This window comes from Dermacentor variabilis, chromosome 5, assembly GCF_050947875.1.
Source record: "Dermacentor variabilis isolate Ectoservices chromosome 5, ASM5094787v1, whole genome shotgun sequence".
NCBI classification, from domain to species: Eukaryota; Metazoa; Arthropoda; class Arachnida; order Ixodida; family Ixodidae; genus Dermacentor; species Dermacentor variabilis.
The window spans coordinates 84689392-84704008 of NC_134572.1; the positions used below are offsets into that span (position 1 = coordinate 84689392).

At 47.9% G+C, this 14617-nt stretch overlaps 1 protein-coding gene across 1 annotated transcript in view; it reads left to right on the forward strand.

The window, feature by feature from the left end:
• The first annotated feature begins 1256 nt into the window (after positions 1–1256).
• The window catches only part of LOC142582921 (uncharacterized), a 21133-nt gene continuing 7772 nt past the window's right edge, over positions 1257–14617 (forward strand). The window contains exon 1 of the mRNA XM_075693052.1: positions 1257–1339. Coding sequence (XP_075549167.1) covers positions 1324–1339 — 16 coding nt within the window. The 5' untranslated portion in view covers positions 1257–1323. The remainder of the gene's footprint in view (positions 1340–14617) is intronic.

A 14617-nucleotide genomic window follows, 5' to 3' on the forward strand; every position in this document is an offset into this window, starting at 1 on the left:
TCCTATATGGCTATAGGAGACTTGTTCACCTCGTGTAGATAAACGCTGTGTACACAACTCGTGTGCACGGCTTTGTGTCCACCAGAAAGAAATGGAGAGGGATGAAGCACAACTTGTCCGAAACGAAAAATAAAGAAAGGAAGAAAGAAGGAAAGAAGGAAAGGAAGAAAGAAATGCAGTGGCGCCATGGACATCATGGCAAAACGTGTCAGAAGAAAAAAAAAGGAAGAAGAAAGGCAAAAAAAAAAAAAGAAACTCTACACATCGACCACAGCAAACACTAAAGCCTTATTTTATATATTCGGTGCCTGTCTTTTGTTTCGTTTCACTCGTGCAATGGCACTAATATTGCATGAGCTACATATACGTTATTGAGCTTTAAGTGTATGTCCGAGCTGAGTTAACTTAGTAGTGTCCGCACTTGCAACGAGTGGATGCTCGCTGCTCAGTGCTCGCAATCTCTCTCTCTATCTCTCTCTCTCTTTTATCATGTGTCAGTAAAAATAAATAAATTATTTGGAAGCGGTAAAAGCAGGGAACGCGCTGTATGAGTATATAGCATCCGTGTGCCCCGAAGAGATGGCGAATCATGTATGATACCCATCTTCGCGTTCGCTTTTGCGCTCGCTGAAGAGATGCACGTGCGTGCTCTTCTGAAAGGTACTAAATTTATACCCCTTTCGTCCCCTTCGATCACGTCTGGAGCGAGCGCAACCGCGACCTGGTTTTCCGCGAAGGCCCGGATCCGAACATCCGCTGTCAGCGCCTGTCATATGTGTTCGGCCGCTGTAAATTCCAGCCGTCGAATGATATCATCTTTATGCGCCCACGTGGTGGGGAGACATAGGAGCACAAATAAAACAGGCCGCGCAACACGTCAGGGGTGCAGCGGAGAAAATGAAGGACTGCTTAGACTGCTTAGTTGCCAACACGCACGCACGCACGCACGTACAAAAAATGCCAACTATAGAGAAAGAACGAAACACGTGTTGTCGAATACGCGGCACACTTGGCCGCGCTACATATTTCAATGAGGACGTTTGTGGTATTTTGCCTCCTTTCCGACCGCGGCCCAATTTATTACGTTTGTTTTTAAGTCGCGATGTGCGCGCGGCGCTTGTTTCTGTAAAGCACGCGGCACGCTTTCCCCCGCGCGCGGTCTGATCGTTATCTCTCATCTGCGCTATCTTTTTGTACGTTGCTTTATTCCTTTTTAAAGCGCCCTGCCGCAAACCGCTCGGTAGCCTGCATGTTGAAAGCTGCATTTTGTCGAGACATGCGGAACAGTTCGAGCGGCGCTTCGCCACCGGCGTGCTCCGTCTGATGTGCGCTGACAATGGTGTGTATACACTATACGCTTCTTGTATATAGGTCTTTGTGTATGCGTCTGGCTCTGGTTGCCCTGATTTGCGAGATGTTCGTATACGCTCGTATTCCTCGCAGACAACCGGTTATCTGTTAAAGTTAGAGAGAATGGGTGACAAGGGAAGATAAGAAGCGCAGTTCAGTACGGCAGAGAACAAGGTGGCATGATGTAGCTATGATATTTGCACTGCAGACATAAGATGTAGAGTCAGCAGGCTCAAGATAGGAGTAACCGGAGATAACGTGGACAAATTACAGTCCTCAGCGGGCAATAAAATGGGCTATGAGCGCTGCTGATGCTGATGATGACGATGATTATTAGGATGATTCCTCGCGCTTAATTTCTATGTTCATCGTTTAGGTATACGTTGATAAGCGAATTCAGCCGCTTCTTCTTTACTTTAAGTGCACATGACCAAATCTGATTTCCTAACGCTGCGCGAAGAACTGCTAATTACACATTACAGTCGGACTTGCTATCCTTATCAGCCTTCTGCGTCATAGAAAATTGTGAAAAGTGTACGAAAGAACGTTTTGCTAAAAAAGTAAGTGGAACAACAGTTCATATTTATGGCGAGTTTGATGGCGCATACCTCAAAATCGGTATCATTCTGGAAATTCGTTCCAAGTGGGATACTCACCGGCTACAATTCGTAAATTGCAATATGCGCCATAGAATAATTAATTAAGAGGTTGATTAGTGTATTTATGGCAATCGGTGGAATAGTTGTTTCAATTTCCCATGCTAACCCGCCGTGGTTGCTCAGTGGCTATGGTGTTGGGCTGCTGAGCACGAGGTCGCGGGATCGAATCCCGGCCACGGCGGCCGCATTTCGATGGGGGCGAAATGCGAAAGCACCCGTGTGCTTAGATTTAGGTGCACGTTAAAGAACCCCAGGTGGTCAAAATTTCCGGAGTCCTCCACTACGGCGTGCCTCATAATCAGAAAGTGGTTTTGGCACGTAAAACCCCAAATATTTTTATTAATTTCCCATGCTAGTGATGTCCGCCTCTTCGAAAAATCCAGCTCAAGGCCAGGAATTGTGATATCTGCGACAGGCGATCTTTAAAAATTCTGGGGAACTTAAAAATGATCACCCCGTAGACGTGGAGTGTTGCTTTCCTTTCTAGGCACAAGTTTGTTCTGTACCAGCTCTACGTGAGGGTGACCCAGAAGCCGTAACTTCCTTCATGGAGCTCTTCGTATAACGATATTGTTGCGTTTTCCCGCTAGGTGGCTGCAAGTGGGCACGGATTCGAAGGTAGTCACAGAGCGAGACCTGTAGGTAACGTACATCTTCCAGAAGCGCTGGGGTTTGAAGTGGATGGAAGCATTAACCGGTCAGTAGCCGCGATACATCTTGAGTATGGGATGGAAAAGAGCAGGGAGAGATTGATAGGACCTTATCTGTTACAGGCATATCTAACGGTACAAGGTATATATACTTATAGAAGCTTTAGGGAAGAGAGAAAGGGATTAAGGAGATGTAGACATAATGATAGATTGATATTGTGGGGGTTTACGTGACAAAACCAATTTCTGATTAGAGGCACGCCGTATATAGTGGGGGACTGCGGAAATTCGGACCACCTAAGGTTCTTTAATGTTCGCCTAAATCTAAGCCCATGGGTGTTTTCGCCCCCGTCGAGTTGCGGCAGCCCTGGCCGGGATTCGATCCTGCGACCTCGTGCTTAGCAGCCCAACACCGTATATCCACTAAGCAAATACGGCGGGTATAATGCTGGACTGAAAAGCATGTACAGCTTACCTGGTCAGCTCAATCAGGCTAGGTTACTATTTGTCACCACCCTGTTTCAAAGAGGATTCCAATAAATAATAATAATAATAATAATAATAACAATAACAATAATAATAATAATAATAATAATAATAATAATAATAATAATAATAATGTATGCTACGCCACCGCAGAATGCCTTATGAGTTTGGGGTGATAGTTGTGCCAACTGTTGAGGTTACGCTACTTCTAATGTGGTGTCTTTTGGTAACGTACAGTGAACCTCCTTGAGAGTGTGATTACTCTTTAGAAAAACGACCACCCAAACGTCTGCAATGCTTCAAACTACGTTTGTGGAAGAGGCACTCAACGATACATGAGTTTTCGAGTGGTTTTGGCGGTTTCAAGAGGAGAAATGAGCGTTAATAGACCATTCTCATTTCTGTCGATCTTCAACTTTGTCGCGCCTATATGACATTGTCGAAAACGTTGAAAAAAGAAATGATTGTAGCTACACAATTTACAAGATTTCAGAAGATCGTAATTTTCAATTTCGTCCTTTTACCCTAGCCTTTATTTTTTGTGTTCACCGTCACTACTTCTTGAATTACTACATGTAATTATCGCTCGGCTAATTTCGCAATTACTAAATACTTCGTATCTAAAATTAAACAGATAAGATCGTCGTTTGGCGCTGCGTGCAACGAACGCGAAAACATATCCAACATAATCTGGATTTGCAGGCTATTTACATCAGAAAGAAAGACCCTAATATCCGCACTGATCATTCCCCAAACACTAGTGTACCTCGAATTGCGATACGTACTTGGTCCATAGACTAACACCGCCTGTCTAGCTCGCGCAAGGAAAGCGCTTTCAATATTCCTCAGAGACACCGGTCTCAATGATGCACATACCTTAAGTTAATTATTGAGTGTTTTGGTGTGTTTCGTGCAGGTTCTGTACCAATGACATGCGCTGTACATGTCATTCTATTTTTCATCCCTGCCAGCTGGATTAGAATTTTAGGCGTGTCACCAGGCAAATGCTTTCAAGGCTCATTAAAGAGCCTTTCTTTTTTTCACCAGTGATGCGCAGGTCGCTTGACAAATGCATTCATTGCATAATCGTTTCTGGCAAGAAAACAAGTGGTAATTGTTAAGGGTTAAAGAGGATAATCTCGTTCATGCAGTTACCGTAACTGTCTCCCTTAGTGGGCCCCTTAAGGCTCCATAGCAAATTTTGGTTGCCCAGTGAAAGTTGTTACGCGTCCTCTAAGGAGCGTTCTGCCGCAAAAATGTTTCAAATCGGCTCCATTAATAGCCGAGACAGAAATATTTCAGTGCCACGAACTCATGATTTCAGGAGGCGAGCGCCATTGCAAGGAGAGACACTCTCTCCACTTGCCTCGTCTACCCTCCGCGACCGAAATCCCTTCACTGCGTTCTCCCATACCGGACCTCGAGGATCGCGTGATGCATACGTCACGGGCCCCGCCTTCGTTTTTTTTTCTCTCCTCGCTTTCTTGCGACGCGGCGCACTTGCGCTGACGGCGTCCTGCGCGAGCTGTTCTGATATTGTGTCGTTTCGCGCAGCGCACGATATTGCGCGCTGTGCACGTGAACACGTGACTAGCCATATAAGGCAGGGCTACACGAATACTGAGGCAGACACAAGCGGATCACAGAGCGTGACGCCGCGCTGGAGCACGGCAGAAAATTACATATTTTCGGTGTCTGCGCACGCCACTGCACGACGTGGGAACGAGCAGACGAATGAAGTAAATGAAGTATATATACATCTCTCTTGCCGCCGTGCGAAGCAAAACGAAAGCATGTAGACATTCGGTTTATGTGTTTTAGTATTTCTCTAAGCTTTAATGCGTCGATTCAAGCAACACAATACACAAATGACAGATTTTGCCTTGAATAATTCTCGAAGTCACGTGTCACCACAAGCGACGTCACAGTGCAAACACGTGTACGTAGGCGCACTAGCACGTGTACGTCATCCTCCGGCTTGGTGCGCGGCGGTCGCGAGGAGTAGGGGAGACGGCGTTCGGTGTGAAATTTTAGGTCTTTCTGCGGCGCGTAGCGACGTAATACTTTGCAGGCACGATAGTTATTGTGCAATGTACGCTCTGCACTTGTCAGATCAAAATGACCAGACTTGGTGGGGGACCCTTTAAGGTGTGTCCCTGAATTATTTCGTCGGGAGAAAGGAACCATGAGCCGTCGGCGTTCCTGCAGGTCACGCAAGGCCCTTCCACAAGTGCTCCCGTGTCGCTTGCATTGGGGGCACGTTAAAGATTTAAATTGACCACCAGGGGATCAAGGCATTGACCACCTGCGTATCAAGCCATTGACCACCTGGTGATCAAGACTTATCCGGAGTCCCTCCCCCACTGCAGCGTGCTTAACAATCAAATCTTTGTTTTGTCACGCAAAACCCCAGAATCCCATTCATCCTTCGACAGGATCTGACCGAGGCCAACGATGCTTACAGCTTGGGTGATCTCACAAGGGCAGGAGCGTTTTCAGCATGATGCGGCTGATTATACAAGGGGTTGCTCAATGCTTCAGTGTGTTGATAGCATAACGCACTAATTACCAGTACATCATGCGCATCGTGCACTCTCCGCCGTGCACGTATATACGAGGCATATAGACAGTGTCTCTTAATGCGTGTTCAGCGCGCTTTGGCAAGCTGTAATTATCGCTCAACGCATGCCACAGTAGCGCAGACGCATGCTCCGATTCTCGGCTGCACGCTGAAAGATTGGAGAGGGGCTAATTATAATTTGTTTCGGCTTTCCGTCGCCCCCATTTATGTCTGGATAATATCCCCCACCCATTATCATTTATGTCACGAACGAGGTTCCTATGCCACTTGCGCGCGTATCCGTTTTCGTTCTCAGCATTCTATTTCCGCCTTGTTTCTTTTTCCTTCTTTTATCGCGTGTGTTTCACCCCCCCCCTTTCCCACCCCATGTACGGACGCGGCACAGCTATCTCGCTGTGCCTGACAAAGCCATGGTGCACGGGTTCCGCACAGCGAAGTCGACCCAAAACCGCTGCGCATTTGCGGCCGCGAAAACAACTGGAGTTCCCTCGCACTTCTTCTGCATTTCAGTTTACGAGCTTAAAACGCTCAGGCAAGTCATAATCTCCATTTTCTTTCTCCTCGCTCTTGAACGTGAAAAAAAAAAGGGGGGGGGGGGGAGGGAGGAATGTGAAAGCAGTTGTTTATGATCGAAAGCGCATATGTGCTGGCTGCTGGAATGAGGCACGAAGGACAGGTTCTTTTTTCTTTCTTTCTTTTTGTGTTTGGTCTCAATAACTGTGACGTTTGCTTAACGATAAAATTTAATGCATTGATACTTCAGTGCTTTGATTTTGATGCCTGTACGTGACCCCATATAGGTTCGTTGAATATACTTGAAGACGTGTATTCGCGACATGCAGCTGCGTCCTTTCGTTGTTTTGGTGGCGCGAGGAGTCCTTCCTGCCAACACTTACCAATAATAACAAATTATCCGTGCATACATGTATCTACAACATTTATGCATACGTACGTGCATGCGCCCGTTTATGCATAACGCTATATACATGATAAATACTTAGCCTCCGATGCTTTATGTATATAACATATGCTTTCCGAGAACTTTTGTGATACTGGGAAGCAATAAAAGATGGCGCTGGCACAAAAGGTGCTTAATAAACTCGACAAGAGAGAGAGAGAGAGAGAGAGAGAGAGAGAGAGAGACAGAGACAGAGAATGATGGAGGGAGGGAGAGAGAAGAAATTTCACATTTAGAGCATCTACGTGTTGTTTGTTTTGTGTACTGTAGTGCATGCAGGTTGTTTCCGTTTATTTTATATGCATCTACAAGGATGTAGAAGTGGGCAACGAAGACACGTATACCCTTCTTGATGAAAATGGCCCATAGAAGTTTTTCTCGGAAAATGTGTTTCGCCTCTCAAATTTGGTTTGTCGTGAACAACCGCTGATCAAGAATGCCCTCGTAGTGTTTTTGACACAATGGGTTCTACTTTCTTGTTTCCATTAAAAAGTCAGAAGCGTACTTTAACAGGAATTGAAACGCGAACATGAAAAAGTAATCAGGACACATATCACTCGTAGTTGGAAGTGCGATAGGCAAACGCTCTGCTGCTGGTTTCTAAGCATTATGTAGTTCCACCTCAAATAAGCCACTCTTACGAAGGCCAGCAGGAAGCATGGAAACGCAACAATGCATTCTATAGCCGCTTTGGACTTGTTCGGCTTTAGAGCCCAATAAATAATTTCTCTCACTTCTTCATTTTCTTGTTGTGTCATGCATTCTAAGTCCTTTAATCCAGTCTTCATTCATTGTAAGTGCTTGCAGTCAGTTGCTATGCGGAGTAGCGACCAATCAGGGCGCTTGCAACAGATAAGATTTCCAGCACGCCACTTGCTTCCATCCTCCTACCACGCCTCCCGTTTTGACCAGCATGGGATATATATATATAAAAAACAAAGAAAGTATTCGAATCGAGGTAATGCAAGTCATAGTTTTCGTTCGTTTTCAAGAACGTCAGTATAGCCTCGCGCTTACACATGTACAGTTCTTTTCATTTATGGTCTATCAAGACACCTTGCACCCTCCGGAATTGCAGTTTGCATTTTAAACGTTAATTTAACTGCATGAACGCCGTTTGTGTAGAGACGCTTCAAGCGCACCGCTGTTAAGCAGCCGTGAATGGACTAGAATGATAAGACAGATAAGCGTATAGCAACGAGAGAGCGACTGTTCGCTGCGATACAGAGAGATCTCACGTCGTGCACTGGAGAACTGTGTCACGGACGGACAGTCGAGGCCGTTCACAGCGCGCGCAAATACCACAGCAGGTAAACGACGAGGAGAAATCAATGCGAAACAAAGCAAAACGAAACAACATAAACAAAAGATGGAACGATTTCCATTCGAGCTAAACAATTAGTTAAGGTAAAATGGAGGTAAAACACGATCGAGAAAATCCTGGCCACAAGGCAGCCGCGCAAGGTACGCGTCCACAGCATGCATGCATCACCGCGGGCGTCTTCGCAGTGATGTCCTCATCACGAGCCTAACGTCTTTCCTAGGAGGCAAACAAGCTGTATACCTCAAGTTGAAAAAGAAAAGTGAAGAAAAGAATACTACATTTTTTTCCGCTTTTCTTTGCTCCATACGGAATGGAAAGGAAGATAAGAAAAGTCGTCGGCCATTTGCAGGGTGGGCGTATGGTGTGCTTGCGAGTCTAGGGGGTGTTGGTTTGTGTCTGTAGGAAGAAAGGGAGAGTAGCGGGGAGGGAGCGCAGGGGGGGGGGGGGGGGCGACGTTCTCAGCGAGCTGCCTTCTTTCGGGCATGGCGCGGGAGACGAAGCAGCGGGCAATGTTGGAGCGCCTCCCAGCTCGCAAAGGACGGTGCTGTCCAGGTGGCTATACACGCGACGTCGCACGAACACACGCGCACACTTCGATTACAAGAAGGCTGGTCGTCGTGAGGAGGGCCCCTTTAATCTCTGAGAGGGCGTCGGTGCATTTGCTGTACCGCCGTTATTTCGTGGATGTATATTTTCCGTGGGCACTGGGCTGTTGCTGCGTGTACTGCTGGAACAGCTCACTCACGTCACAAAGATCGCGCGGTCGAGATGAAAAATTTCGTAAGCAGGCTATCCCACGTTCTACTTCCCATAACCAAGACGACCGCGTTCCCGCTAGTAGCACGTTTAAACATGAGGCACGCGTTTTGGAAGATTGGATGGTGCAACGAACGGGGGAGGGGGGAAGGGGGGGGGCAGCAGGAACGATGCCACCAAAGTGACTCCATGTTGAAGCCTTAATTACATTTCTGGACCGAGGCTCGTCGTGTTCCTTAGGACAGACGAGGTGTGTCGAGAAGCAGCCATTGCCCCACTAGTGGCGCAGCCTGCGTCAAGACAGAAAGCAGTTGCGCTTCGGCTCTTATTACGACGATCTTCGCATCACAATTTAAGTTTTTCTTACCTCTTGAATATCTTTTAACTCGAACTAGCATAGTGCTCGGCTTTATCGCAGCTGTATGAAAACAGCAGCGCATGGCTTCTCTTTCGTTAAGCACCTCTCGTTCAAACATGCTCCTTATCAATCGAAGCGATTTCGTCTGCGAGATAGGTAAACTTTCAGGAGAGCTGTAGAGGTTAGCTGACCAGTTCGCACTGCGTGCTTGATTAGAGTGAAACGCGATATTAGAGGAGGTCTTAATGAAAACCAAGAATACTAAAGAAAGACAAGAGAAAACAAACAATGCACTAGAAACATACGTTGGTCTTACAAGAATAAAAGAAAGTGACTCTTTCACAGTGGATAAATGCAAAGGTTAGGGGAATTCGGCCCCTTGCTTCACGCGAAAAGTTAAAAAAAGATAGAAAAACAAAACAAAAACAAAACAAAGAAACACCTCTGCATCGCGCAAAGCGGAAACAGCACTCTTCCAGCTGTTTGCTCTTTAAGGCGTGCATCGCAGCGAACCCTTAAGTAAATCATTTCCTAAAATTATGAAACGCCTGCGAGTACAAATTATGCAGGCCAATCCTCGCGATCAGCATGCGAGTGGCACACTGTCTGTGAGCCCTTTTCTCTCCTGTGAACGAAGACGGTGACAGAGGAAAGGTGCCGGAGCAGCAGGTGCACCGTCCTCGATGTTCGACGAGTCATGAGAATAATTATGCCGCGCATTTTATTTACTATTGGCTGATTCACCTGTGGACGCGCTCTTATAACTGCTCAAGGAAACCAGCCCAACGGCCGCTTCGCTGTTCCCCGATGCGAAAAGAAGGAATCGTGACGTAACAGAACCGACGAAAGACTGCGAAGCACCAAAGCGCGGGAAAGTGCACACAGTTGCGTTACGAGGCCTCTCCTAAGAACGCGTGTGCAAAGTATTACGCCGCAAATCCAGCACGGGTTGGTTAGCACAGACACGATCCTTTCTGTCGAACCTCTGAAGTGCCTTTGAAATGATAAGGCACCGTCCAATGCTGCTACGAAAGATTGCGAAGGGCTGAAGCTCGGGCAATAGGTGAGCGGGGAGCGTTTCGACAGGCAAATTTTTATGAAATCCAACGTCTAACACAGAGTGCCGGAAGCAAGGCGAAACAAATGCGCCGTACACGGTGCGCGCAACAGGCGCACCCTGTCTACGCTGTGACTGAAGCGCCAGCTCCCGGAGCATGCCGGCGTCTCGGTTTCTCGGAAGGAAGATCCTCGGATCCCCCGCGCTTTCCCGAAGGCGCCTCTGCCTCGATGCCTCCTCGCAGTTGTTGGGGGAGCGCACCGCGCGGAAGCCTCGTGCGCGTGGGTGGGCGGGATGCTCATCCATCACCATTGGGGAACAAGGCGCCGCCCGAGACGAGCAGGAGCCTCCATTGACTGACTGACGCACGCATTTCAATCGGGCGCGCATCTCTCTCGCGCAGAGCGCGTCTCGGCGTGCGCTCGTGTGTCTGCGGGTGTGCGTCTATATATGAGTGCGGTGACGTCGCATGCGCCACCCCGCGCGCCAGGCGTTTTCCCAAGATGCTACCGAGGAAGCGCTGCTTCGCTTCTCGGTATCACCTGCCGAGTCCTTTATGAGGGACCCTGGTGTAGGACGCTCACGACCGGCGCTCTGTGTGGCGGACGCGAAACACGCGTTGCACGCGCTGCGAAGCGCTGACCGCGACGCGGGAGCCAGCTGAGATAGTGAAGAGAATCTGAGAAGAGGGGCGGCCCTCCCTCTCGTTTCACACGTGCGACATAACCGCGCTGTGGACTGTCACTCGATAGGTCCTGCTTTCTCTCCCTTGGAGTGCGAAGTGCGTTTGAATGAGTCCGTGTTTAGCACATAAAGAGCGCATCCTTTTGTGCTTCTTTGCATAAATGGTAGCTACCGGATGTGCTCTAAACGCTTTTGTAGGACCAGGCTGTCCCTCTTTTGAGCACGCTAAAAAGCCGCTAAACCCGCATCGCGGTGATATGAAAGCGGACTAAGCGGCGACATCCAAAGAGATATAGACTGTGCCTGTCAAGCACAGGAAATATAGTACTGCCTTCTCCGCGATTATGCTGACTCACAAACAAATTTTCACCTCATTTTACGTGCTTTGTTCGTCCCTTTCTCTCTTGTACAATTTAACTCGTTTCCATATTCATATCAACCTGATTATGTGCATCTGCAAAAGTTAACAACAGCAAGTAAAGGGCTCGATTTCTTCGGTTTCCATTAAAATGTATATATCTCGATCTCTTTCTCTCTCGTGCGCGGAAGTATACATATACCACGTTCGTGAAATCGCATTGTATATGAAGGATGATTATATATACAAGCACGAGTTGACTGGCTAGTGGTTCAACATGTTAAGGCAGCAGCGCAGAAAAGACAAAGTATAGTGATGCCTGGCGGCGTCAGTTTTACGTTCTTGTGCCCTTTGTCCTTCCCTGCGCTGCTGCTTTATAGTATAGATATATAGCCTCCGTTAATTCTGTTCATCTGACCCGCTCTACACCAAGTTCACTTGCCGTCGTTGTTTATCGTCCCTGGAAGGAGCAAGTGGGAAACTGTGCAAATCTCGTGTTGATAGGCATTTCCAAAGTCACTCTCTCGAACCTGAAGAAGGCGTGTTCGTCCGAGCAGATGATGAAAGTTGAGATTGTGTCTTTTTTCAAACACGGGTGTTTGACATCCATGTCAAGATGCAGAGTATGCGCGTGTCGTACAACATGAGCATAATCAGTCACGTGGGCGGGCAGGTGAGAGTTCCGTGCGTACGCTGTACGTCTGCATGAGGTACATCTTTCTCGGGATCGGCGCACGCGTGGAGGGCGTCATTCATCTTCCCCAGCCAGTGAGGCCAACCCTTTCGGTGTAGTCAAGCAGCTGGCCGCGTATATTTCGGCATCCCGCTGCGGTGTGTGTGTGTGTGTGTACGTGTAGTGTGCGCTCCCATTCTTGAGGCTCGCACAATGCCTTTCTTCGATGGCGCCGCACACTCTACACAGACGCTCGTCGGCCGAGCTCTATATACACAAACGTGAGGTCGACGTACACATGCATGAGGCCAACGTGGTAGAAAATGAAGAATTTTTATGAGGTGCACGGGAAGTTAAACTTCGTTTATTTTATTTTTTTATTTTTATTATTATTATTTTTTACTTCACCCTGTGATTCACACAGTATGAAGAGAGATGCCCGCAACTGAGGGTATTCTTTGTTCGTGAACATTGAAGACATGTTGGCGACTAGTATCTTTTGTGCCTGTTATTTACTTCTTGTCGTACGCGAAGGATTTTGCAGAATGCACAGGGGTGCAGGACGTCGATGTGTCACGTTAATAAAGACGAAGTTCTTTAGTACACTGTGAGACACGCACTGTCGACCTCTAAAACTGTTGCAAGCGCGCCGGGACACTTGCTCTAAAGCGCTACGAAGACAACAGCACCTGGTCGCAGCAGTACATAGCATGCATTCTGACTTCCCAAGGTAAACAGTGAAAATATATATTTTAAATTTTAGGAAGAGACAGTTACATACCCGATGTCGAGGTCGTAGCAGATGCGCAATTTATTTACTTAAAAAACAACACGAAAAGAAAAGAAAAACATCAAGGCAGTAAAGCTTTCATGAGGCACGAGAGAAAATCACTGGTTTCATACAAAGTTTCATGCGACGCTTTACGTAAAACGGACCGAGATATAGCATAACGTTTGATGTTGATATTGCTGCATGGCACGGTACACGGAACTGCTGTGGCGTTTGTAATGCCTGGTGTTATTATTCCTTAATCGTTGTTTCCCGTAGACTGTTTTCCTGATCCACAGGCGCCCCTTCTCTGCACTGAACATTAGCACAAATAATTGCGGCATCAGTCCTCGTTCAAATGAAGACCACGCGCAAACTGTGCACGTTGTGCATTTGTCTTACTGCACCTTGTTTGATCACGGGGGATCTGTGCACGTACGTGCTGATTGCAAAACTTATCCCAGTCTCAATGAGCCCGGCAACCACCTTGCGGGTAGTACTGCAGCTTTACAACGAGGAATATTTTCGTTGCTCTTGTCATTCCGTGGTGCCAATATAATCGTGGTAGCTCTGGAAGTGCAATAAACTACGATAAAGTAATTTCGTCGAGAAAAGAAAGCAGGGGGAAAAAGGAGCAGCGATTTAAGTCGCGAAACTTCACTGGATCACAAAATCAAGGCGCTAACAATACAGCGGCGCCCGCGGTTCTCCGCGAACGCAGCTGCCGCGTTTCAAGAGACATCTGCATGTTCCCCAACCACAAAATGTCTCACTGCATATAGGAAAGGCTTTCGACTCTCTTCTGTCCGCAGCAAACTCGCGCCTGGACACTGTCAGCCTCAACGCGACAACAGCCATTTCGAGTCGCACGACGACAAGCGCAGTGAGGCTACCGCTCCCGCTCCGAGCTGACGGGGATGGAGGGGGAGGGGAGTGGGGGCTCTCGAATCTGCGTTTATGTATGCGTGGCGTCCATGTAATGGCACACGCGTATAAGTGCGCGTCGCCGCCAGAACGAGAAGGTTACAGAGGGGGGGGGGCAAGCAAGTCCCGGGCGTCAAAGCCTGATAAATCTTTCGCTGAGGACCACGCGGCGTGGTTTCTCGGTCCTTTCGGTGCGCGGCTCCGGTGTCTAAATAAAGCCGCGCCGTTCCGTGGTGCCCCAGTGACGCGGCGCCTGTCTCGGCAGCAATTAAGCGCACTTTCCGCCGACCTCTCAGTCCTGGCATACGACGCGGAGTTCAAGGCGTGCACTGAACTGGAGTCTCGGTGGCGTGTTTGTTTGGCTATGCCAGGGGCGTCGATTTGGAGGTTTGATGCATGGAGCGTCGTCGCGCGCGGAGGGTTGCTGCTGCGCGGTGGCGACTGTCACGAGTAAAAGAAAGCTTGCCGGCGGCTCGGAGAGAGAGAGTTTATCTCGGTGTTTTTGTATCGTATAGTGCCGCGTATATCACAATCGTTTCATTCGGGGCACTTAGGCTCGGAGCTCGGGGTTCTGCGTCGACTATTGGTGAGCGTGTGTAGAGAAGGCCGCTTTTTTTTTTTTTTTGCGCGACTCTCGCATTGCCGATTGGAGCACCGACAAAGCTTCAGTTAATTAAGCAATACGTAGATTGGCTGTTCTATTGATTGCTTAATCGGTCAATAACTCCAAGACTGTGTCATGTTCGTTGATTTGGAATCTTGAAGCAAAGAGAGCATAGAGGAAACGTTCCGTAACAAAATCGAAGCCATGAGAAGCCCCAACACGTGATCACATGGCGCTAAATCTTTAATTTTTTCCACCGCCGTGGTACCTGAGCTCAGTGCACGCTCTTCCGAAAAGACAACAGCTGCGACCGCAACGAAGAAGATTAATTTTCACGCTGCAATAATTAAGCGACCGAAGTTGCACAAGCACATCGGGAGAAGCAGGTGCACAGAGCGCTTGGCAAAGCACCCGATTAAGTGCGCA